Source organism: Caretta caretta, chromosome 27 (genome assembly GCF_965140235.1).
Source record: "Caretta caretta isolate rCarCar2 chromosome 27, rCarCar1.hap1, whole genome shotgun sequence".
NCBI lineage: Eukaryota > Metazoa > Chordata > Testudines > Cheloniidae > Caretta > Caretta caretta.
The window spans coordinates 7,661,331-7,687,317 of NC_134232.1; the positions used below are offsets into that span (position 1 = coordinate 7,661,331).

At 44.3% G+C, this 25,987-nt stretch overlaps 1 protein-coding gene across 1 annotated transcript; it reads left to right on the plus strand.

Moving 5' to 3' along the window:
- The first annotated feature begins 1,089 nt into the window (after positions 1-1,089).
- On the plus strand, positions 1,090-25,966 carry DCAF7 (DDB1 and CUL4 associated factor 7). The gene is made up of 7 exons (XM_048830129.2): positions 1,090-1,490; positions 12,630-12,788; positions 13,326-13,437; positions 14,533-14,651; positions 16,743-16,952; positions 17,674-17,791; positions 18,944-25,966. The coding sequence occupies exons 1-7, from the start codon at positions 1,353-1,355 to the stop codon at positions 19,114-19,116; spliced, it is 1,029 nt and encodes a 342-aa protein (XP_048686086.1). The 5' UTR covers positions 1,090-1,352; the 3' UTR covers positions 19,117-25,966.
- The last annotated feature ends 21 nt before the right edge of the window (positions 25,967-25,987 follow it).

Consider the following 25,987-nt stretch of genomic DNA (forward strand, 5'->3'; position numbering starts at 1 on the left):
AGTTCCTGCTGCTTTCTGTTATTCCCTCTCACCTTTTCTCCTGCCTGCCTGTTCTGTCTCTTGTGCCCTCCTTCCTCCAGCCCAGCACTCCCCCCTCTCTGTGCATCTCAAGCAGAGAGAATCCAGATGCACCAGCAGCAGACACAATTCTCTACACTCTGGGTCCTAGTGGTGCCCCCCAAGTCGGGCAGCTGAGGCAGCCTCCTCGGTTCGCCTCATGGTAAGGCCAGCCCTGGGTACCTGCCTAAACAGGTGCTGCAATCTTTTGAGAATCTGGGCCCATAAAACTTAGACTTTTCTCTGCTCCTCCTCCAATGCCTTGTCTGCAGGAGAACTGTCAGCAGTAGTGCAAAGCTTTCGAAAAATGTTCCTAGCGTAAGACAAGGCCTTTATGTGTTTCCATCCGTGTAGGGGATACACTCCTTGACTCGAAGCAGCACGGACTCTTTCCTGGCACAGCCCAGCAGTGACATTCTGCCTCACCTGCCCTTTGAATTAACCGACAAGGGTTGACCTGGGGCATGGTTTTTAAAACTGCTCAGCATATGGACTGCTTGGCACAGCTAAAAATCTGGCCCTTATATTACTGCTTCAATGGGAGCTGATCTCCTTAAAGGCGCCTGATCTGACCCAGGGTTTTTACAGCACAGCTAGTTGTCGGAGCTGGGATTCGAACCCCGGTCCGTGAAGGATACGTCTAAATCTAAGGCTCAAATTGCTCCGCCAACCCCTGTTGGGCTCCAAGTCCCACCTGCCGCCCAACATCTCACCCCTGACTGACACTTTTTCCAGCCACTAGGATGAGAGAAAGATAGATGGTCCCGCCTCATGAAGGGGCGAAGCCACTGCGACCCATCGCAGCCAATGAGATGTTGAAAAAGAGCATCCCATCCTTCGGGGCGGGATCGAACGGAGTGGCAGGTGACTCTACTAATGCGGGACGCGACTGCTTAGAATGAGCGGTACAGTGACCAATAAGAGACCGGAACGCTTCTGACTGGCAGGTTTCCCACCCAACGGCGGTCCGGGACGCCCTGAGTGGCGGTCGACTCAGCCAACGGACGCGCAGCGGGCGGGGCGGCCCGCGTGGTTTCCGCTCCTGTTGTGTGAGGGGCCGAATCCCAAACGGCCTCCGCCGCGGCGCGCAGCGTCTCCGGGTTTGGGAGCCGGGCCTCGGGGCCGGGAGCCGGCTGCGCCCTCCACCCGCTTCCCCCGCCCGGCCCCTCTGTGCCCGCAGCCCCCGGTTTCCGTAGGCCTCGCTCGGACCGAGACACCCCCCCCCCCCCGCCCGCGCGCCGCCTCGGCTGGGCCCTTGCCCCCTGCGGCCCCGGCGCGCGCCCCCCGGCCCCGCCATGTCGCTGCACGGGAAGCGGAAGGAGATCTACAAGTACGAGGCGCCCTGGACCGTGTACGCCATGAACTGGAGCGTCCGGCCCGACAAGCGCTTCCGCCTGGCGCTCGGCAGCTTCGTGGAGGAGTACAACAACAAGGTGCGTGGGGGGCGGGCTCGCCGCCGGGGACGGGACGCAGAAGGGTGGGGGGATCGCGGGGCCCCGGGGGCAGAGTTAAGGGTAGGGCGGGGGGTGGCGGGGAGGCCCCGAGGGCAGAGTTAAGGGTAGGGTAGGGCAAGGGGATGGCGGGGAGGCCCTGGGGGCAGAGTTAAGGGTAGGGTAGGGTAGGGCAAGGGGATGGTTAGGAGGCCCTGGGCGCAGAGGGTAGGGTAGGGTAGGGCAAGGGGATGGTGGGGAGGCCCTAGGGGCAGAGTTAAGGGTAGGGTAGGGTAGGGCAAGGGGATGGCGGGGAGGCCCTAGGGGCAGAGTTAAGGGTAGGGTAGGGTAGGGCAAGGGGATGGCGGGGAGGCCCCAGGGGCAGAGTTAAGGGTAGGGTAGGGCAAGGGGATGGCGGGGAGGCCCTAGGGGCAGAGTTAAGGGTAGGGTAGGGTAGGGCAAGGGGATGGCGGGGAGGCCCCAGGGGCAGAGTTAAGGGTAGGGTAGGGCAAGGGGATGGCGGGGAGGCCCCAGGGGCAGAGTTAAGGGTAGGGTAGGGTAGGGCAAGGGGATGGCGGGGAGGCCCCAGGGGCAGAGTTAAGGGTAGGGTAGGGTAGGGCAAGGGGATGGCGGGGAGGCCCCGGGAGCAGAGTTAAGGGTAGGGTAGGGTAGGGCAAGGGGATGGCGGGGAGGCCCCGGGGGCAGAGTTAAGGGCAGGGCAGGCAAGGGGATGGCGGGGAGGCCCCGGGGGCAGGGTTAAGGGCAGGGCAGGGCAAGGGGATGGCGGGGAGGCCCCGGGGGCAGGGTTAAGGGCGGCCGTCACACTCTCATCACAGAGTTTTTTGTGAGGCATTTCCTAGGGTAGTAGGTGGAAACCCCTCCTCTTTCCCCAGCACTGGGATGTTTGGGCTGGGGTCAGCTTTCAGTGGTATGAAACATTGATGGCTTCATGTTAAAAATGCCTGGTGGGGCCTTGCTTCTGAAGGTTTCATTGCTGTGGGAAGGGTTTTGCAGGACGCATGAAGGTTTCCCCCCTGCAATCTCTTTCTCCGACTCTTCTCTGGTGGACCTTTAGGAGAGGAATCTCCTCTCTCTCTTCCTCATAAGGTGTGCTATAGCTGCTGTATGCCCTCTCCAGATTTAAATAAGAGACCTCACTTCCAGGAGCAGCCCATGTAATCACTCTTACCGGCACTGTGTTTTATTACTAGGCAACAAGCTTATAAGTGCTATAACTTCCGCTGTTTTGTATGAATATCCCTCTTAGATAAGCCAGCCTGGGGGGTCAGGGTGCATAGTCCTTTTGTGGAGCTGTATAATGGGAAGCCTCCAAGCAGGGAAGACTACAACAGAGTTGGTGGAGGGAGTGGGATGGCTTACAACTTTGTGGAGAAATGTAACAAGGTGTGGGCAATTTTGGGGCTGGGCTGGCGTTGTCTGCCGTGGCTAAATTCTTGCCTCCGTAGTGCTCTGGTCATCTAAAGTGCTATCCCATTGTGATGTGTAGTCGTTTTAACCAGCAGGCTGTATGTGTGTCTCACTCACAGTTGGTGAGTTATGTGGGGGCCATGGGAGCGCAAATGGCACTGGGACTGTCAACTTGAAAATCATTCATTTGTTAAAAATACCTTATGGCACTATGCTCTCCCGTGCATTCCCATGCCAACTTTTGTCATTTTACAATTGTATTTTCCCATTTAAATCTCCCATTTCTGTGTGAAAGACCCATACAAATGGGAGAAAACTGACTTTACGGAGTGCTGTTGAATGGACTGAAAAGTGTGTTTCAGTTACAATAATAGGTGTTGTAATAGCAGGTGATAAGAGAAACTTGCATCTCTTGTGGGGTGGTAGTAGGGAAAACAAACTAAGTTGTGTTGGGTTAATGCTCATTTTTGGGTCGAGAGAGACTTGCTGTTTGTCATAGTGGCAGAGAATGAATGAATGTAATGACAATTGCAATTTCCTCCAAAAATTCTCTTGGCCTGAAACTTTCCAGCTTGGTTTCAACCCAAAGATTTTTTTTTTTTGAAAGACTATTTAAATCCAGTTATCTGGTTTGAGTTCTTTGGGTGGGGGGGTGAAGGGAAACACTAACACTCTTTGGAAGCCCCTTATGGTGGCTAATTCAGAAACATCTGAAAGTTAAAGCTTTATATGACAAAGGGGAAAACACTCCCTGAAAAATACGACAGCCATTGTCAGCATTTGCCAACAATTTTCCATGGTGAGGTATCTGAGATACCAGTGTTAACCCAGTACTTTAGTATGATTCTAAGGTAATTTTGTATTTGTGGTTGGCAAAGGGTGAGTTTTCAATGGCTTCTGCTTTACCAGAACTGTCTCAATATGCTTATCTTCTGATACTCCGTCAGTGATCGGACACAACCCTCTCAATACCATCAAACTGACCAAAATCTGAGATCGGCTAAAAGAACAATGGTCTCCTAATTAAATCCAAAGCATTTGATTAAAAAAGGCAGCTGCACCCTCTAGCTGTATGCATGATGTAAGGTAACAATCTATTGTAAATGTGATGTTCTAGCACTACATATGCAAAGGACGTAAAATAAGAAACTGAAACAGGGATTGGACTAGAAGTGGTAGGATGAGTTCAAAGACCATGGGCAAGGTTCTGTGCTGTGACTCTTGACAGGTAACAGAAGGTGCAGCTTATGTGAAGGGGGTTGGGGGATACGAAGTTGTCTTTGGGTACATATTCACTACCCACCGGATAGTGATCTATCTATCAGAGATTGATTTATCGTGTCTCGTCGAGACGTGATAAATCGATCCCTGAATCGATGCCTGTACTCCACTGGCAAGAGGAGTAAGCGGAGTTGACAGGGGAGCCGCCGCGGTCAACTCGCCGCCGTGAGGACGGCCAGGTAAGTTGAACTAAGATACTTCAACTTCAGCTACGCGAACAGCGTAGCTGAAATTGTGTATCTTCGTTGAACACACCCCACCCCCAGTGCAGCCCAGGCTTTTGCCATCTGGGCCACTTCTAAAGCAGCTCTAACATTTGGTAGCCTTACCTTTGTCCTGGGGATATTCCCAAGTGGGCTATTATGGCCCCGGATCTGTCCCATTGTTTCCATTCCCTCTGAGTACTGGAGAGTGCGAGACTTACCTGTAGAACTGAAAATAGGCATGATGAGTGGGGTGCAAATTTGTTTGCCCGATATTGCTGTAGAAATAAAATATATATATTTTCTTCAGTCTTGTAAAAAATTGAAACAAGACCTTCAGATTTCACATTTGGCTGTTCCTCAAAAGGGATCTTGATCAAACACTGCCAGACTTGTTTACATCATGTATAGGTTTTCAGTCGCATGGTGCTAACGAATATCGATAGTCACCCATGTAAAAAGATACCTAATGGAGGCAGGGAGATTGCAGATTTCATTAAATAAAATTGTAGCTATTGCTAAGCGTATTGGTGGTTCTATTGATTAGAGTGTTGGTAGTGTCTGCTGTACTTGGAGACCATGCACAGCAAAGATACGCACCTCTGCACTCTTGATTGCAAACAAAACCTACCAGCACTGGGATGTGGTGGTTGCTACCCCACTGAGACTCTTGTGATGATGATGATGATGATATAATCCAGTTTGCTGAATGTGGCAAGGAAACATTTAGGAAAATGGAGGGAAGTTTGTCCTCCAGTGATGCAGATGCTAGCTAACTATATTGGGGCCATGCTAGTTGAAAAGTGGCTCTTTCAGATCTAGTCCATATCTATTTATGGGTATTATGAGAGAACTTATTTAAGTGTGTTAAATGGAGCTTTCTAATAAAGTAAAGCTGTAAAGTACATGACAGCTCTTGGTTTGATAACTGATTAGTTTCAGGGACAGGAGGAGGATAGCTTTATAGGGCAGGTATGAAAACTGTCATCCTACATGTGCCTTATCTCAGCTGGCAAACTTACATGTCAATCACATAAGGGAGCCTAATAACTTTTTTTTTTTTTAAAAAGTGAGGTACAGTCAGCAGCATTTAAAGAAAAAATTAAAACTAATGTGACCTTTCATATACAAAAACTTTAAAGCTTCTTAGAAGCTTCAAAACAATATTTTTCTCAATTTTATTCCCCTTGTTTTGGAGAACATTGACGTCTCTGCTTCCACTGTGTTTCTAATGCATTACAAATCAACATTATAATGAATATCATCCATTTTGTTACTATTTTTAGGAAGGTAGATTTCCTAAAATCACGCCGGTATTCCTGTCTCTTCCTTATTTCCAAGAAAAATAAGTCGTGCTTTTAAAAAGATTCAATGCTCCTCACATTCATTACAGCAGAACTGCCTACTGTGAGGGTAGTGCAGTGGATGAAAGCAGGACAGATTCTTATCTGATTTGTATTGGTTTGGATTTCTTCCAAAAGGGCATTCCTAATGCAAGATACAAAACCAATAATACAACTGCAGTTTTCCCCCCAACCTTGACAGACAACATAATATAACCCCCTATAAAACCTAATTCATAATGTCCCTACCTGAGGCGGTTCAAGCCCCACCATCTGTAGCAGTTCACAGGAATAGGTGCACTTCTTGTAGCAGGCTGTGAAGGCCAACAGACATGAGCTATTTTGGACCCAGGGAGCTTAGCTTATTGCAATGTCCCAAATCATTTAGGGCTTTGTAGGTGAACAATTCAGGTTCAGACTGGAAACCAGTAGGAAGCAGTGGTGTGAGCTGTCACTTGGTTACTTAGTGGTGTTCCTCCACTCTGGTAGACTGCCACATTCTTGACCCAATATATTTCTGGATTCGTTTAAGGCACTGTTTACAAATGAGAGGCATGAATGATTAACCAGGGGGGCAGATAGGACTCTTAATTTTTCTCCACAGTCTCAGCTTTCACTTTTTTTAAAAACAAGATTTTTAGCTGTCAAAGTTGTAAAGAGACATTTCAGTCACACTTTCAAGGTTAACTGTAGTCCTAGCCATCTGAGTTTGCAGGGGGTTTGATACAATAATCAAGTTGTGAATTGCCCCATTTGTTTCAGTGGGTACAAACTCAGATGCAAATGTCCCCACTGTAAACTCTTATTACTCAAAGCATATAATACCTACATTTTAGAACACTTTTCATCAGATCTCAAAGCAGTTAATATCATCCCCATTTTACAGATGGGGAAACTGAGGCATAGGTGAAATGCCTGCTGGGTGACCTTGGGCAAGCCCAGTGGCTGAGCCAGGAATAGAACTCCAGTCTCCTGAGTTAGTCTAGTGCTCTAGCCACTAGGCAGCACTGCTTATAAGAAAGGAAGCACTGCTGTGAAAATGGCACAATCTGTCTCCAGTCATCTGGGGCTAAGCCTTTAACAGCACTTGGCAGGGTTGAAGAGGGATGGATTGTTTGCATTTTCTTGAAGGGGAAGCTCAGTTTTCAAGTCTAGGAAATGCTGATTTGAAGCAATAGATCTGCCGAGTTGTCTTATCACAGTCTTCTTTGAAATCTAAACCAAAGGCTAAAACTGAAATACTGGTCAGTAACCTAAGCCAGATTGTCCGCATCAATTCATACTCTCCCTGCAGCATGTACAGTAGAACCTCAGAGTTATGATCACCACAGTTACGAACGTACCAGTTCACCCCACATGTTATTTGGAACCAGAAGTACACAATCAGGCAGCAGACCCCCCAAAAAAGCAAGTACAGTTCTCTGTTAAATGTAAACTATTAAAAAAAGTAAAGCAGCATTTTTCTTCATAGTAAAGTTTCAAACCTGTATTAAGTCAATGTTCAGTTGTAAACTTTTGAAAGAACCATAATGTTTTGTTCAGAGTTACGAACATTTCAGAGTTACATACAACCTCCATTCCCAAGGTCTTCATAACTCTGAGGTTCTACTGTGTTTATACTTTAAAAGATTAAAAAAGTATCTTTCTATTCTGTTAAGACCATTGTGCGTGTCTGGCAAACAAGACCTTGGTATAACTAATCAGGTGAGAGACCTGGAAGCATTCAGAAGAGGGAGGGTCTGAATACTCCGATAGGAGTCTGCCTTCTGGAATAGCAAGATGCTCTTTTTATTGTAACAATGTTTGTCTGTTTCAGATTAGTTCTAAGCCAGAAATAACTTTGTCATATGTCTGTGTAAATCCCTTTGAATTAATTTGGCAATGATTCATTCAGTTAGGGACAAGTTGTCTTGCCATCTTACCTTCCTTTACTCATAACTCTTTGGAAAATTCATATTTTGAGGCAGAAGTTTTTCAGTGTGTGACATCTGGGGGTTGGGAGGGTTAAGATGTGGGAGCTTGGGCAAAATCCCTACAGTTGCTCAATTAAACAATGGTAAAACAAAAGTAATGACACTTTCTCTCACAACTCAAATAGCTGAATAGTTACCTTTGGCAGGTAAATAGTATTGATTGAGAACTGTCTATAATCAAGTTTGAAAAAAGTGGATATTAAGTTACAAATAGAAGTTGGCTTTTTGCTTATATGCAATAAAAAACTTTGCACTGTATATCCATGCATTGCATCTAAAGTGCTCACTGATCTAAGTAGTTCAAGCACTTGAAGGTCTTAAACCAGCTTAGAGGGGGGACACTTACTCCTGGGATGGAGAAAAATAAAATTTTCTTCTTCTTTACATGTTAAATCAGTTTCATTTCTGAAGCTAATTTTAGATTTGAACAGGAACTTGTCCATAGCATGTGAAACTTTAGTATATTTCACATACAATTTTTATTAAAGCTAATGTTTAAAATCAAATTTATACAAATTAAGGAGGAAGGTATTTTACATCTGGGGTCAGACTTAAGTTATGAGAAGTTACAAGTATCAGTTACAAGGTTCACAAGATGCATACATAGCACATAACCAGCATAGACCCAGATTGGGGTGCGGGAGTTTTTGAAGCGTCAGTGAATAAGTGATCTCTGGTATGCCATCCGTAGAACGTATTCAGAGTCTAAGTCAGTGGTGTTATAGCGAATAGGTGCAGTGTGGCCAAGCTAGCTGTGCTGTAAGAATCTTAGCTCTTATTTCGTGATTACTTCATTTTTAGCAGTGCAAGCTTAATGTTGCATTAAGAAAGTTTTTGTGTTCAGTAACTGTGTTTGAGAGCATAGGCTGCCATGGCAAATATACAACTATTACTCCTGGGGGAATTCTGCACCACTGCGCATGTGCAGAATTTATGTCCCACATAGATTTCTTTGCTTCCCCGAAGAAAAATGACTGACGGGGAAGCAAAGGGAAGCCACAAGAGCAGTCATGCAGCCTTCCCCAGCAGTATGTTTTGGGTGCCCAGGGCAGCCGCAGTAAGGTAAATAACTGAAGGGCAGGGGGCTGGACTGGGGAAGACCTGGCTGGGGGCTCCTACGCTGTACTGGGCTCAGCACTAGTCCTGGCTGGGCTGGGGAGGACAGGACTTCCTCTTCCCCTGCATGGCATCCAGGGGTAGGTCAGACCCACCCGCGTATTTCTCCCCCAGCTGCAGGAAGCTCTGCAAACTCTCCCTTGCCCCCCACTTCCTGCACCCATCACTCAGCTGCAAGGGGAGGGATCACTGTATAGGGAACTGTTCCCCAATCCACTATCCATCCAGACCCTCCTGCAGAGCCTCACCCCCCACCCCACACACAGAACCCCTGACAAGCCCCACTCCCCCAGACCACCCCAATGAGTCACCCACACCCAGATCCCCACCCTGCTGTGCCCCAACCAGCTGCACCTGGATCACCACCCCACTGAGTCCTACTCCTCCAGCATCCTACCACCCCCCCACACACACACACGCGCAGACACCACTGCCGAGCTCTATCCCTCCCTCCTCACCCCCAGGACCCCCACCCTCTGCTGAGCCCTAACCATCTTCACCTGGAACCCCCTGCAACGTCCAATTACTGTTGCATCCAGAACCCCCTAACAAGCCCCTTTACATCCAGATCTCCTCTGCACCCGGATTCTGCTGAGCAGCCCGCACCCAGATGGTCCCACACAGAATCCTCTCAACCCACACCTGGATCCCCCTCACTAAGCCTCTCCACGCTTGGATCCTGCTGGGCTGAGCCTACCTGCCCACACCTGGTGCACCTGACACCGAGGGGCAGGCCTGGCCTTGTGCTGTATCAGAGTTGGATGCAGCCTCGTCACTGAGTCCATGTCCCGGGGGAAACTGTAGAGTGATCTCCCACCTCTGTGCAGCCAGTGGCCTCTGCTCCCCAATGCTATGTTGGAGCCTCCACATTTATTTGACAAATAAAATTTGCAGAATTTTTACTTTTTTGGCACAGAATGCCCTCCGGAGAAAAGTTATTGTAGTAAGCCTTCTCGCTGCCTGAGAGCTGGAAGGAAGTGGGAAAGAACTGAGAGGAACTGAAGGGGGACGCTCCTGTTTGAGTGCCTATTTGTGGCTGAGCATGGTGTTACAGTCCTCTCACCCCGATGCCTCCAGCAGATTGCTAACTGACCTTGATGGGCCTTCTGTGGCTTGACACTCCAGCCAAGCCACAAAGTCCAAATAAACCCTGCAACAGGGTGCAACTCATCACTGCGGTGCCTCCTGCTGGATGTCCAGGGGATCAGCTCTGCTAGCCAGTGCCCCCTCTTCTGGTGGTGTCTCACCCACTGTCACCTCTGCTCCTGGACCCATGTCACCACAACGACTGTGGTGGTCCTCTTCAGGACACAGCCCTCTGTCTGTGTCTCACTCGGTTCTCTCCCCTTCCAGGGAACAGCAGTCCACTGTCTAGCCACTTCCTCAGTGGCAATTGGGGTAAGAAGGGGACCCAGGCCCACCCACTACTCCAGTTCTCAGCCCAGGGACTCTGTAGATGGCAGCTGCATGCTGCATCCCCTCCAACCCCACAGTCTACTTCTCTGGGCCACTTTCCCGCAGCCCCAGCACCTTCTCTGCCCTTGTCTCGGGGTCTCAGCATGCCAGCAGTCAGCTGGGAGCTCACTCTTGCTCCCCTAATCCTGCCCAGCACTGCTCTGTCCAAGGTGCTAGCTGCCCTCTGCCTGCAAGGCAGCCAGTCCTCCCAGCTCCAGGGAGTGACTGACCTGCTCTGCCCTGTGGCCCTTCTTATTTGGGCCTGCCTGGCCTTGATTGGCTGCTCCTCGCAGCCCTTCTCCACTTGGCTGCCTGTTTCACAGCCTCCCTAGGGTTATGGGCTAGTTGTAGGGCTAACACCCTGTCACAAACCCCTTCTGGGGTATTAGAGTCCAATAAACAGTCTATTTGCCCTCAGTAGGGTCTTCAGTCCTGGCTCTGCGGCCTTTAATTCGGCCCTTTGTTCAGGCTCCCAAATAAGCTCCATCACTTCTTGGGGTTTATACTTTACCTGTGGCCGGTAGGGGAACTCTGGCCCACTCACTACTCCAGGTTCCAGCTGATGGACCCTATAAACAGCAATATATGGCTTTTTTCAATTCATTGCTGTCTCTTCCTTGGGCCTCTTGCTACCTGGCCCCTTTAGGTTCACCCTAATCTCAGGGTTAAGGTTCTTAGATTCTCTCTGCAAAATGAGCTGTGCAAAGTGCAGCCAGAAAACAAACTCTGGATATACCCTCAAGCTCCTTTTTCCAGCACCCTTTCTTGCCCCCTCTGGTCCCAGCCAGGAGCTGAACGGCTAAGGCCAGGCAGCTCCTTTCATCTAAGCCAGCAGGGCCCTGATTAGCTGTGGCATTCCCCTCTGGCCCATGGAGGATGAGGCCCGAGCAGAGACTTTAATTGAGCAGGCCACAAAAATACCCAGGATTTTCCCCCGTGTTATATCTAAGTCTTTGTCTACCCTGGGACTTCCATTGTTAAAGCTTTTGTGGCTCGGGGTGTGAAAAAACACCCCCCTGAAGGACATAAGTTTGAACAACAAAAAGAGCTGGTGTGGACAGGGCTTTGTCAGCGGGAGCCACCTCCTGGCGACGAAGCTACTGCCCCTTGTTGGAGGTGGTTTTCTTTTGTTGCCAGGAGAGAGCTTTCCCGGCGATAGAACGGCTACACTGTGCACCTTACAACAGTGCGGCTGCAAGGTGTGCAGTGTAGACAGAGTCTAATTTAGAATGCAGTGAAGTGTTTGAGAAGTTCAAATTATTCCACACTTTGTGCCTTATTTTGTGCTTGTTAATACTAAATTTCATATGCCACCATGCTACAAATCTTTGATATAAAGGAGCAGAAAAATCAGAGTTTGACTACTTCTTCCAGGTCTTAACCCATTTGTAAAACTGTCACTCTTACTTTGTCACTTGTGTTGCACCGTCTGCTATGATTTTTAAGCACTTTGCTGTTGGAGACCTGGGGTGGATCTTTTGAATTGGAAACTGATTTAAAGTCATTTAAAGAGAAGAAATATGGCACCCTAGCATGCCACTTTCATTCACTTACCTTGCTAAAACCATATGCTTAGAAAAGAGGCTTCTGTAATGCATATGCATCTACTGAAACCATGAAGCAGTCTTATATGTGGGAAAACTGGGCATGTTTCCTTTTTTTTTTTTTAAAGTTAACAGACTAAAAAATGTATATCTGAAAGCAGCATAGGTGGAAGAGAAGAAATAGCTTCCATCATTTGGGGGACAGATCTGTGTTCTGGTTATGACTTTGTAACTCACTTCACATCTGTGCCCCAATTTCTCCTTCTATAAAATGAAATTAGTTAATACTTTTGTACCTCGGAAGGAGCTGAGTGGTTTGGTTTTAACTCCTCTAAAAGCATTTTTGAGATACTTGGTTGGCAAGTACTAGAGAAGTGCAAAATATAGTGGTGGTGTAGATCAATGACTAGTATTTAGCAGGTTTCAGAGTAGCAACTGTGTTAGTCTGTATCCGCAAAAAGAAAAGGAGGACTTGTGGCACCTTAGAGACCAATAAATTTGTTAGTCTCTAAGGTGCCACAAGTCCTCCTTTTCTTTTTGTAGTATTTAGCAGTAGATCTTTCATGTCCTACCACAGATTGTATTCCTTAAAATTTTGAGAAGGTGAAAGAGGGAGGTATCTTGCAGCTTGTCAGGATGAACACTGGAGTTTGTTTTGGTATATCATTAATAGACTCTTAACTGCTAATATAGCATTTAAAATGCAACACTCTGTACATGTTTTCTTAATACTGTTATATACATGGTTATTTTGCTAAGCAGAAAAGCTAGTTTTTAATGGATAGACATTTTCTTACAGGTCCAGCTTGTTGGTTTAGATGAGGAGAGCTCAGAGTTCATTTGCAGAAACACCTTTGATCACCCATATCCTACTACAAAGCTCATGTGGATTCCTGACACCAAGGGAGTATATCCAGACCTGTTGGCAACCAGCGGTGATTACCTGCGTGTGTGGAGAGTAAGTAAATAGCCTCTCGAAAAGGGCCACGTATGTGCCGTTAACTGCATTGCATTTTGATCCCCTTCTCTCCCAGTCCCATTTCTTTTGAGGCACATTTATCTCTAGCATTATGCTCACCAATATTGTCCAGGGGGAGGACCCATAATTAAAAGCCAATGCAGTAATTTGTTCTTTTACCTACATTCTCAAAGTAACGTAGAACCCTCTCTGAATAACAATACAATGGCTGTGAGGTATCTTGAGAATTCTAGGAGTGTCAGAATTATGAAAGTAGCTTATTAAATGTGATGGCAAGGCTCAGTAGTTGCTGTTGTAACAGAAACTTGTTAGGGGAGAGCATATGTAGCTTTCTCAGTTGTAGTTCAAACAGTCTGAAAGCTCTTCACAATAGATAAGATATTTATGGAAGAAACCAATGTCAAACGCAGTTAAGACTTGAAGTTCTGAAAGCCTATGCTCTATGGGGCACATCTTGGATTTTGCAGCCAGGCCATTCAATAAGGCAGTTATTGTGTATTTAATTTCTTCCTGAAGGTGGGTGAAACTGAGACCCGACTGGAGTGCTTGCTGAACAATAATAAGAATTCTGATTTTTGTGCCCCGTTAACGTCGTTTGATTGGAATGAAGTGGATCCTTATCTTCTTGGTAAGACTGCTGACACATTAAATACTCAATATAAAATTGACCATTTTGAATCTAGCCCAGGTGAGTAGTGACTAGAACTTACTACCAGCTCATGGGTGTTCAGAGGCCAGATTTCTACATCACAAAAAGCCTGCTGCCGTAAATGTCACAAAAGCGTAGCCCGTGGAGACTGAACTCTTTCTCCCCTCTTGGAGGAGGTGTCTTCAGGTCAGGGTTGTGCACGTGGGTTGGTGATGTTCCCCTGCTCCTGCTTGTGCTCGGCCTATATGTTGAATAGAGGGTTTCAGTCTTCAGGTCTGTTGGATTGACACGTTTTGTTAGTGTTAAATTTATACACAGACTCTTCTGGCAGAGTTCAGCCATTTGACTGTAGCTGAAGGTGTTGGACAGAACATTGCCCCACAGGTACCATTGCACCATGTTTGTTACAGTGAAATACCTCTGCAGCAGCAGGAGTTAAACCAGGTGTGTCTCTCATTTGGAGCATTGTTTAATTATAATCTGTTGGGTGGGGTATGAATCCAGAATGGTATGTACTCCCCTTGATCCATAGTCAAGACCTCCACTAACATCAGGGTGAAGTTTGAACAGAGATCAAGGGGGCAATACATCCTTTCTGTAGTGTAACATTTATTCCTGTGTTTCCTCTTTTGCAGGAATTCCTACCCATGAAGGGCCTCACTACCACCCTTGTTGGGCTTTAGAGCTGATGTTCCAGTTAGTTTTGTGTAGGGCAGGGGAGTTCACCCCACTGAGTCAGGCTGTCTGGACACTCAGGCAGACATGTTATCACTTTATGCTTGGTTCATCTTTGGAAGGCTTTCTCTACAGCTATGAGGGCTAGAGACTTGGCTTAAAAATTTCTGCACAACCTGAGTCATGTGGGCCACACACACATTGTGTTGGCCAGATCCAGCCTGTGATCCATAGTTTAATTCAGGCATGTCAAACATTTTAATCCTAATACTTTGCTCATGCAGAGTTCTCTTCACCCAGAGATCTCAAAGCACATCTGAGACTAGTCTCATAAGTGATAAGGTGACATTTCTGCAGATCTATGTTAATACCACCATTAACAGACACTCTTTGTTTCAGGTACCTCTAGCATTGACACAACCTGTACCATCTGGGGTCTGGAGACTGGGCAGGTATTGGGAAGAGTAAATCTGGTATCGGGCCATGTCAAGACCCAGCTTATTGCACATGACAAAGAGGTGATGATATTGCTCTTTCTTTTTCTAATTCATACGGTTGTCTGCATTACACCTGTTAAAGGCCTATAGAATGAACATAACTCCCATTTTCTCCAGAAAAATCTGAGGATTTAGAAAAAAGACTTGGATTCTACATTACATATGTCTAAAATTAAGTTGCTTGTAGTCTGAAAATTCTACATACTCGCTTTCACTCATTTTAGACGGTGGACCTGCAGCATATGCTTGCCGTTTTGTTCTAATTTGTATTAAGTTTTGTCTGGCAATATTTTATAAATTTAACTCCAGTTTAAAGTTGAGAGGCTAATTAGTAATTGACGGGTGGGAAAACTTTTTTAATAATTTCTTTCTGTCTTTCTTTCTGTCTTTCAGAAACCTAAAGATAGCAAAACATGGAAACATACAGTTAAGGCACCCAAATCACCCTGTAGTGACAGCAGCCTCTAGACTTTCCTTCTTTGTTCCTTTTATACTTAGGACAGTCATATCAGACTCTTTCTCATTCAATTAAGGGTTTGTAGGATCAGGCCTGTATAATAGAATAAGTCTTAGAACAATGAAAAGGAGTACTTGTGGCACCTTAGAGACTAACCAATTTATTTGAGCATGAGCTTTCGTGAGCTACAGCTCACTTCATCGGATGCATACTGTGGAAACTACAGAAGACATTATATACACGTACACGTATATATAATGTCTTCTGTAGTTTCCACAGTATGCATCCGATGAAGTGAGCTGTAGCTCACGAAAGCTCATGCTCAAATAAATTGGTTAGTCTCTAAGGTGCCACAAGTACTCCTTTTCTTTTTGCGAATACAGACTAACACGGCTGTTACTCTTAGAAAAGTGTTTATAACTGCCTAGTTTAAAAAAAATAAATTTTGCTCCCTGGCTCCATTTATGAGGGAGTGGAGCAGGGATTCTTTACTGCCTATGCCTTTCTGAGGAAGCCTCTATGAGCATTTTGGTAGGGTGCAGGAGAAAGGAAAGGCTTCTGCATCCCCTGGGACTTTCTGCCCCTTTACTTCAGGGAGCATTACTAGAGTCTGTAGTAGTTTTATTTAGACTTGAAGCCTATGTTCCCCAACAAAGTTCCTACCAACCTCTTCTCCCCACCCCCACAACTTTCTTCCCCAAGCGTTCCCAAAAACTGAATGACATGTCATACCGTAAAAAATGTTTGGTTTTTTATTTAAAATATGCATGTTGCAAAAGTCATCTTGGCATGTATTTGGGATGAAGGTCTTTCTAGACTCTAGACAAAACCTGTACGACCCTTTGTCCCATAATAGACCTTTGTTTCTGCGACACTTCCCAAAAAAGCTGATTTTAGTAGTAAAGCTTTCTCTTCTCTCCACTATTAAAGTTAAGTTGCATTAGTATCTAGACTCCTACTGCAGAGGCCTTGGAGGGTAGAAATTAGAATTGATCATTTTTTTTAGAGGTCTTTAAAAATGTATGTACATCTAAATTGTCATTTCTCAGGGGGACTATATTCTGAGCTAGGGAAGAGGCTTCCCATCTCTAACTGCATCATTGGCCAGTAGGCGCAATTTTATATTCTACACCAAGATATCTGTGGTATTTGCTATATAATCATTGCAATTCCCTAGTAAAATCAAATGCCTGACAGAGTAAATAGTTAGTGATGACACACTATTTAGATGGAAAAGCCCTCTTAGTGCATTCCCCAGACAGAGAACATATCTGGTAATAAACTGGTGCCACACTGGATCTTAAGACTTTTTGTATGTTTCTCCGTGAATAAGTATATATAGCACATGCAGTCCAGCCATGTAATGGTGATATTTTTATTGGAGAGGGAAAGGCCCAGATGTAGATACTGAAGAAGCTGGCACAGCTGCTGTAGCTGTGTGATGAGCACTCCTAGCATGCTCCCATCTCAAACTGCCTAGAGAGCAGTGCTGTCACTAGTTTGACATGGATGTGTGCTGTTCTTGTGTTTGCAAACACTAACTGGGAGGAGGAGGAGGAGGAATGAATAGGGCACATTCCTTGAAAGTGAAGAAATGGGAGCCAAAATGAATGTTAAAATAATGCCATGTTCTTATCTCCCCTATCACTGAGCAGGTGTATGACATTGCATTTAGCCGCGCGGGTGGCGGGAGAGACATGTTTGCGTCAGTTGGCGCAGATGGCTCGGTGCGGATGTTTGACCTTCGTCATCTGGAGCACAGCACCATTATCTATGAGGATCCACAGCACCATCCATTGCTGCGTCTCTGCTGGAACAAGCAGGATCCCAACTATCTTGCAACAATGGCCATGGATGGTATGGAGGTGAGGCACTGACCGTTTGCCCTATAAGCTTCAGCAGTTGGACTTTTTAGATGAGCTTACTGATTAGTCAGTGCTTGTAAAGCACTTTGAAGGAGAAGAGCACTACATAAGTGCTTAATATTTGGTATCTGGGAGAGGGCTGTAGATATGGATTGCAAGAAGCCCAGTTTCTGAGAAAAATATTGTAATGAGTTATTCTATGGAGTTGTTCACTGCATTGTACACTGTTCATTTTCCAAATGTATTGAAGTTCATACTTGCTGAATTTCAATATTAACACTTTTATAAAAGCTGACTTGATTTCATATGTCTGCATACTTATTTGCATCTGTAATATGCAGCTGTAGGTCTTGAAAGGCTCCTTTAACCTGTAGCTGATTTTGAGACTGGTCCTTATGCCTCTAAGAGGATACTCTTAAGTTCCATCTTGCTCCAGTGACTTCAAAAGGCACTGTAGATTTTTCTTTAGTTCAACATCTCTCCATGAAATTGTAACTTCATGATTCCCTCTGCCTGTGTTACATGTTACACAAGATGTACAGAGTGATTCTCTAGCTGCTTTCAAAATTCCTTGGCAAGCAGATATTGTAAAACCGCTTTTGGTCAGTCGTGTGTGTCTTTAGAGACAGTGTTGTGTCTATAACATTCTGCCAAAATGTCTTTGGGTTTTTTTTTTCTTCAGGAAACAAATGACTAAACATTTTTACTTTTCCTTCTGAAGGTGGTGATTCTAGACGTCAGAGTTCCCTGCACACCTGTTGCCAGGTTAAACAACCACAGAGCATGTGTGAATGGCATTGCTTGGGCGCCTCACTCTTCCTGCCATATCTGTACGGCAGGTGAGCATGGGGAGAGATCTGTTCTCCTTCTCCGCTCCTCCCTGTTTGGTCCTGTTCCCCAGGAGCTTTCTAAATGTATGAATGTCTATCCTGGGACTCCTGCAATCATTTCCACTACCTCAAATCTCTCCAGCTCTTGGAGCAAAAAAATAAGGCTCGGGTCCTAGATATATCCGGTGTCATAGGTGCTCATTTTATTGCCCCCACCATTTCCCAAAATTCTCCAGGGAAACGGAGAAGCTGCTGCCTCTTAAGCAGTTTGGGCATTGGGCTGTCTCACCTTGAAAACGAGGGACTGTGTCCCAATGTCTGAACTGTGAAGTGGGCAACGCCTGTCTTAAGTCATGAATGTTGGAGTAATTCACTAGGGAATGCACGTAAAGCTAACAGCTAACCGCTTTATTCAAAGGGCTGTTTTCTCTCCTTGTAATAAAGCTAGAGTTGCTTACAGTGCTCAAGTTCTGCATTTTTCGTTTGATGAATTAAGCATTGCTACTGGCTGAATATTTTGTGGCAGGCCCTTTTTTGGCTGAAGGAGTAATATATTTGTACCCACAGTAGAGAGGTTCAATATATGGCTTCTTAACATCCATTAGACCATACTTTTGGCTTTGGCTGTGTGTGGGCTCCCATTTAAGTCATTGGGAGCTGGGCACCCATGTCTGTGGTCAGAAAAGGTATTAATTTTCTGAGAAAATTGGGCAGATCTCCTTGGACACAAAGCTTAAAACCATGTAAGTTAAAGATAGGAAAGGTCTCTTAGATTCCATCTAGTCCATCCCCTTGGCCAATACAAGATTGTTCCCGCCATTGTATATTCAATGCTTTCTCCAAGTGCTGGTTCTTAAATGTGCCTATTGATGGTGCTTCCACCATTTCCCTTGAGACTGTATCACAGGTGTGTAGTGATCTAAAGATATATATGAGCAGGGTTATGGTGGAGTGGAGTTGTTTCATTTTATGTGATCTTTGTTTCCTCCATATTTGGGAATTGCCCAGCTTTATTGGTTTTCGGTTTTTTTTTTTTCATTTGGACTTCTCACTCTGTATTTTAGCTTGCTTTTGAGACTATATCCCTCCAACTAGCCATGTAAATATGCCTGTACCTATTTCCGAGATGATTGAGTCTAATTCTTTCTTACCTGTTTGTAGCGGATGACCATCAGGCTCTCATCTGGGATATCCAGCAAATGCCTCGTGCCATTGAGGACCCAATCTTGGCCTACACAGCAGAAGGGGAAATCAACAATGTACAGTGGGCATCGACTCAGCCGGACTGGATAGCTATCTGCTACAACAACTGTCTGGAGATCTTGAGAGTGTAACACTATTGGTCTGTGCCAAACTGAGGCAGGGCTTTATAACTTCCCCTCTCCTCTAAAGTAAGAACAAACATGTTTCAAGTGGCCAGTATCTTTTGTTGCTTTGCATCTACTGTTCCAAGAAACTGTTACAGGAGTTAATGGCAGGTGTCGGCTGTCCCTGCAAGACTCAGAAAACGAAGGGATGCACCCAGCCTCTTGGACCTTCTGGGTTTTGATTTTAATATTTTTCTCAATTAAAAAGTTCTGTATATCTGTTTGTTGACTGTGTTAATGAGCATTACAGGCTTTAAATGACTGTTTTAAGTTGCTGCATATGTCCATGTGTTTGTCAGTCAGCAGAGGCAGCACATCCAATTAGTTTGATAGATGTAAGTGCAAAACTAGGTGGAAAGAAAAGACATTAATATTAACCACCACCTTTGCAGGAATTTTTAATCATTCCTGTTACTGTCCCTAAACTGTTTGAACATTTGTATGTTTTTATATATTGGACTAAGTTTTCTATTAAGTCGGCTCTTCACCCCAGTTCTTATTTTTGATGTGATCCACTTCCATGAGCCCCAAGCAGGATCTGTTGATAATGATGGGTCATAAGCATCATTGTAGATTTCCTAGCAGTAAACCTGTTGCTGTAGCTGTTGCCTTGGCTATGTGCCCCTGACCATTTGGTCAGAATCGCCTGGTGCTGTGAAGTACCACTACTTGTCGCACAGTACTTCCATTTTAACCGATGCTAGAGGCAGTTGTTACTGTGGTGGGCCTTATGTTAGATCGTAAGTGAATTATTGAGTCTCCCACAGGTGTATTACTTAACTGGTGATACGATTCACAGAGAGAAGATGCTATGAGCATGACTAGAGCTATTTTTGAAAACATTTAGTAAAAAATGTCACTTGTAATGCATTTGGATAGACACGTCCAGTCAAATGATTCCTCTAGAAAGCTTCCTGTCTGAACCCAAATAAAATGGTTTCACACTTTCTAGCTTACTTGATGGGCAACTGTAATTCTAAGCAAAATTCTGTATCTAACCTATACCTTAGAGTTTCTTTTGCATTTGGCTCCTCTTCTTGGGAGTTCTACAAAGTGAACAAGTGAAGAGCTAGCTTTTTGTTCCTAAGAGCAAGGAGAGAAGCATTAGCATTGTACTGTCAGATCTTGTTGGATGAATGTGTTAGAAACAGTTAGAACAGCTGGTCTGCTGTCCAAAGGCAAATCATGTCCCCGTAAGGGAAAGTTTCCTAAAGTAACATACAGGGTTGGGTCTAAATTAAAAGAAGTTGCCCAGTGTCTCAAATAGAGCCAAAACAAGGTCTCCAGTTGTCATTCTTGGGTACTGCAACTCTTGTAAGAGGACCAGGATAGGTATGGTGAGGGGGGAGCCTTCTATTTTCATCCAAGTTCCCTTTCTGAAGTGGAAAGGTAAGAGTGGGCGCTGCGAGCCCTCTGTCACCATGATGCTTTATGATTAGAGCTGCGGAGGGTTAGCAAAATTCTTTTGTTGTCTTAACATGGCGGGTAGTTTGAATATTGTCATTTTCTTGTTTTGATCAGCTATCTGCAATACCCTTCAAATGAGAAGGTGACAAACTGAACACAGCACTGTGGTGAGGTCTAACCATCACCTTGTACGGTAACAGACTGAGCTGATGAGGTCAAGATCCAGATCAGCTGACCCTGACTCATTACCTTGAGAGACAATCTTGATATTGAGTGAAAACCAAAGGTGGCGGCATACATAAAAAGACAAAAATTATTTTTTTTAAAAAATATTAGGCTTTCAATTTAAAGTAGCTTCAGTTACATACACCTTCTCTCCAGAGTCCTTGCAACCATAGGTTTCTATTTTAAATGCTCTGTCCCTCTTGTTCTGAGACCCAGACAAACAGGGAAGACTGGCTACATGGAGTCAATGAAACTAAATGTTCAGCCTGCTGTCAAATGCAGATTAAAATTGAAAAATGGAGATGTCTCCTTTTTCAATTATAATCTTACCTGTTTGTGGTAACAGGCAAAAATTATCCTACAGGTGACTTTTAAAAAAAAAAAATAGAAAACAGAGTATACAAAAACATCTTATTCATCTGATCACCTTTCATTAGTGACGGATATTTACTCCAGTTAACAGTGCAGAGCCAACGCATCTCTGGGAGAATGAGGTGCATTCTGTTCAGTCTCACGCATTGTCAATAAAATTCATTACGTTCAAATTGCAAAATTTTTATTGATGGGTGAGCCATAAAGAACTGACTGGTGTTCAGATTCTGGCATGGTTGCCAGATAGCTTACACATGCATCTCTGGTATTTTAAGCGAATTTGCTCCAGAAATCATTGATACACAAGTGTGGAACTAAACATTAAACTTGTTTCAGAGTAGCAGCCGTGTTAGTCTGTATCCACAAAAAGAAAAGGAGTACTTGTGGCACCTTAGAGACTAACAAATTTCTCAAATAAATTTGTTAGTCTCTAAGGTGCCACAAGTACTCCTTTTCTTTTTACATTAAACTTGATCACTCTTCAAAGTAGAGCTGCGCCTTTAAAGTTAAACTTAAATATGCAAGCATGTTAGAAAATGAAAGTTGCATTTCTCATAGCAACGTTTATTGCTTTTGTTTAGATATACTTGTAACAATATTACATGAAAGTCTTGCATGTGTATCTAAATACAAGTACTAGGCACAGTGTAAACAAGCTAATCTCAGTGAGAGAAGCGTAAACCTTTTGCTTCCTGACTCTGCAAACTAAATGTGTTCACATAACGTTGCAATAAGTTTTGCGTTTCATGTTTTGGGGAAGTAGGGTTTTGGGGGCGGGGGGCTACTTTCAGAATGTTAGTATTTAAATAGTCCCAGTTAGGCTTTTGAAGTTTTATTCTGTTGATGTAAATTGCGTGGGTAAAGGTTGAGTTGCTGCTGACCAATTTCTGCAAGGCTGAGTTAACAGTGTAGCTGTTTCTAGCTGTGGTCTTCAGAAGGAAAAAAGATAGCAATGTAATGTTCTTCAAGCTGAAAGCTTAGTATTTGCAGAACTACAAAGAATGTATCAAAAACGGTGGATCCCATGATCTTAATTGTTTCTTGTCCACCATTTTCTCTGGTCTCTCTGATCTTGACAGGCTCATGTTTCAATGAGAAACGTAGTTTCCTGCAAACTGTTTATGGTCAGGCCAGACACTGAGCTTATGTGGTTTCTCTGCCCCATTATAGGCTGTATTAGGCAGAATGGTATTGAACATGCTCATTGACTCTTCTCTGTAGATTCTTATACTATGCTCATTACTGTGGTATCTGAACACCTTTAAATCACACTCTTCCTCCCACCCAGCTGAGTGATGGTCATGGAGGACAGTTCACTTGGAGAAGTTTTAGTTGATATAGTAAGAGTTCTTTTGCGTTAAGGAAAGGGAATAAACATCCAGTTGAAACAGCCAAAGGGATTTTCCTCAAACTTTCCAAAAATATAATCCCACCTAGACTCTGAACAGAGTTTAGACCAATGAGAATTGAGCATTAAGAGCATGTGAAAATGAGACTAAATGAGTACACAACTTCATAGCTTCCGTTACCAGCATAAGTGGTTCTGTTATGTACACTGAGGAGACCTCATCTTGGGGCCTTCCTCCATAAGATTTCTTGCAGAACATTTGTGGCTTTGTCTATAGCGATTAAGCTCCTGATCTAAATTTCCTTGAATGCAATGGTTCTCCTCCAACTTCACTAGTTTTTTATCCTTTCTCTGGCTAACTAATTCCAGCCTTTGGGCTGCATTTTAAAAACTCAACTGCCCTGGATAGCTGCCCATGTGATAGTTGGTAACATGTTTTTGCTCCCAGCCCAAAGATGAGGCAAGACTCTAAAAGCTAGCTGGAGGATGAGCCAGTGCATTTAGTATGTTAAATCTGTATATTGCTGAATTAAATCACTGTGGTAGGTTGCTGCAACTAAACGTGTCCTTCCCATGTGCTAGGATTTAATAGGCAAGGTTGCTTTGACAATCTGAGTAAGAAATTCAGTGGTCTCAAAGTACAGAAAGAGAAGAGGTTGACACTGCAGGTTGTTTCTTACTTTAAGCCCCCCTGGGTACTTACGGGAAGCAAAGCCTTGTGTATCTATCTAAAGCCTTGCTTCCCATAAGAGTCAAAATTCATGATCCCTTCAAAATTTAGTTGTGATCACACATCTGCATTGCTTCTAATTACTTTTTTTGAACACTGGATAATAAAGGTCAGCAACCAGAATAGATTCATTCATGAGATAAATCCACATCTGCTTGATCTGTAGCTACATTTCTCCAACCGAATCCCAATTAAGAAACTGTCTATGCTAATGTATTGGCATATACATACATTTTTTGGACTTTTGTTTTAAAATATAAGTTCAGGAAGCTGAGCACGCTAGTTTTCATGCTTTAGATGGAACTTTAGCAGGTATATTTTTGTTAGGGTTAGGAATGGAATAACCTTCCTACCTCAATCCTTTAGGGCTGGTGTTTGACTCTGAACCCTGTGTCTGATTAATAAAATGTTAAATACAGCATGAGAGTTTCCTGACTGTTACAGTTCCAAAGTGGCTCTGGCTGGCAGCACATGGTGACCTCTCTCACGCCAGAACCACCTGAAAAGCAACATGAAAAATGCAAGCACTTGAAAATGCTGTTAACTCTGCAAACTGTGCGGCTTTATATTCAGATGACAGTATGATCCAGTAGGGGCCTCTCAAGCACTTGACTTTGCCTCTTGCCCAAACAGAACTTTTTTTTTTTTTTTTGCTTCATTTGGGTACTTTTATTATTGCCTACTTGGGGGGGGGAGGGCCTGGAATTAGGTGCCCTTTCAAACATATGGCAGAAATGATAGGTGGTTTGGGTAGATGGTTATCATGGGATGTAGGTGAATTCTGCAGTCTGCTTTGTCAATTCCATAAACTCAGGAAAATGGATGCAGCTTTCTGCGACTTAAGATGCAGAATTCAAAGATCTTTGACTTGTCAAAATTCCTGGGTGCGGACTATCTTAACCCTTTCAGTATATGCCGCACAGGCAGAAATGGATCAATCACAAGGTGCAGCTCGGTGCACAGTTGGGCTGTACAATTGTTTATACCTCCCTCAGCGTATTGAAAGAGTTAGTCATCCCACTACTGCCAGACAAAATGGTTCTGCCACTTCAAACCCAAGGGGAGTATTATCCAATCAGGGGACAGTTAAGGTAGCTCTGAATTACTTCAGTTGCCTTTCACTCCAAGGCCACTGGTTCAAATCCCAATCTAGAGATTGTTTTGATCCGTGGCCAGTATGAAATGAGGTTGTTTCCAGACCTGATTCCTAATGGGCAGGAGTACATTTGGCTCTAGAGGGGCCCCCTTATTAATGTCTGCAGGGAAGCCCGCGGACCTAATGGTAGGAGGCACTTAAACAGCACACTTCCATGCTGGCTTGGCAACCAAATTTCTCTAGAGACGGTCCCTCTAGGTCATAGCTGAGGTACATTGGCAAAGGTACGGTGAGTGAAGAAACTTGCACTGCCCGGAGGATCTCACTTTCTCTGGTTTTGATCCAGAACCTTTCACCAGCAGTGAAATCGTAACAAATGTGACTAGACACCAGCCACCAGGGTGCTTGTCTGGCAATTGGAGACCGAGCATAGAGGCAGGAGCAGTTCTAAGAGGAAGTTAGACACTGCTGTGTTAGAATTCTGGACAGCCGTTAGTCTGCCCGCTAACTCAAACGCCTCTTCTGGCTCACAGATATCAAGCATCAATCTAGAATTTCCTTGCTAGTGAGGAAAATGACCTGCTTGGCTTCCTTTTCAGATAAGCTAATAAAGGACAATGCTGAGGGGGTTGTTTTTTTTTTTTTGATTCTTGCAAGGTTCTGCAGCCACAACAAACTGGTTCCATCTCTCGTTCATACACACTAGTCAGCAGCTCTTAGAATTTCAGTTTTCCTTTTTGTAAAGTATGCAAGTTTCCTTCTATATGAGAGACAGTAATTGGTCAGGCAAATCCGAATGAAGGCACAAAGAACTTGCTAAACAAAGGCGGAAAAGACTCCGGCAGTAAATAGTACTGCTATGAAGCAGTGTGTTGTTTTTGACAACCTGGTGAATGTGAATTTGTGGCATCTGCTATTTAAAAGGAGCTGTTTTTTACTTGGGTTGCCAGCAGCATACAATGTAATGATTAAATCTGTCGAGCCGAAGCGTTTTTTGGTTTTTTACTACTAGTAATGAAGTAGGAGATGTTCATTTTGTTATGTGTATTCCCTTTTGCTGTTCCCATTTAAAGTCCCATTGTGATAACTTCCTGAAGGTGTGATCTTTGTAGCATGATTGTACAAACATACATATGAAATTCCAGATTTCTTGTTCTCACTAAAATATGTTAAAGCAATAGCAATTTTACTGCTGTCATGCATAGCTTAAGGTGTTTGCACACTTTTTCCCTCCCTCTTTCGTATTGCTTGAGATTTGCAACTTTGCTACTATACTGTACTAAAGGAATCCTAGCATTCCATTATCAGGCAGACTCGGACACGTTGTTGCCACAAGTAACTGCAGTGTCCTGGTATTCCTTTTTTAATTATTTTTATGGAAAAATAATATAAAAGGTTTTGTTACAGTGGATTTTAACACCCGAACCCTGGAACCATATTATTGAAACTTTGTAAAATAAGTCAGTCTTTTATGAAACCGCTTGAAAGTGGAATGTTGCATCCTTTTATGCTATTTCTTGCTTTCTATGTAGCTTTATTCAATTTTTTTAACCTTTTTAAGTTTCAGCCTCCTGTGTATTAGGTACAGTATTTTCTGCCTTTCATACTTTGTAATAAAAATGGAACATTTATAGATTGACTGCAGTTTGCTGTGTGGTGA

What these genes read in the sequence shown, in the direction of transcription:
- DCAF7 (XM_048830129.2), top strand. Translation starts at nt 1,353, where the DNA reads ATGTCGCTGCACGGGAAGCGGAAGGAGATCTACAAGTACGAGGCGCCC. An exon ending in TTATTGCACATGACAAAGAG is followed by an intron (nt 14,652 to 16,742) that starts GTGATGATATTG and finishes ATCACTGAGCAG; the next exon opens with GTGTATGACATTGCATTTAG. An exon ending in TGGCCATGGATGGTATGGAG is followed by an intron (nt 16,953 to 17,673) that starts GTGAGGCACTGA and finishes TTCCTTCTGAAG; the next exon opens with GTGGTGATTCTAGACGTCAG.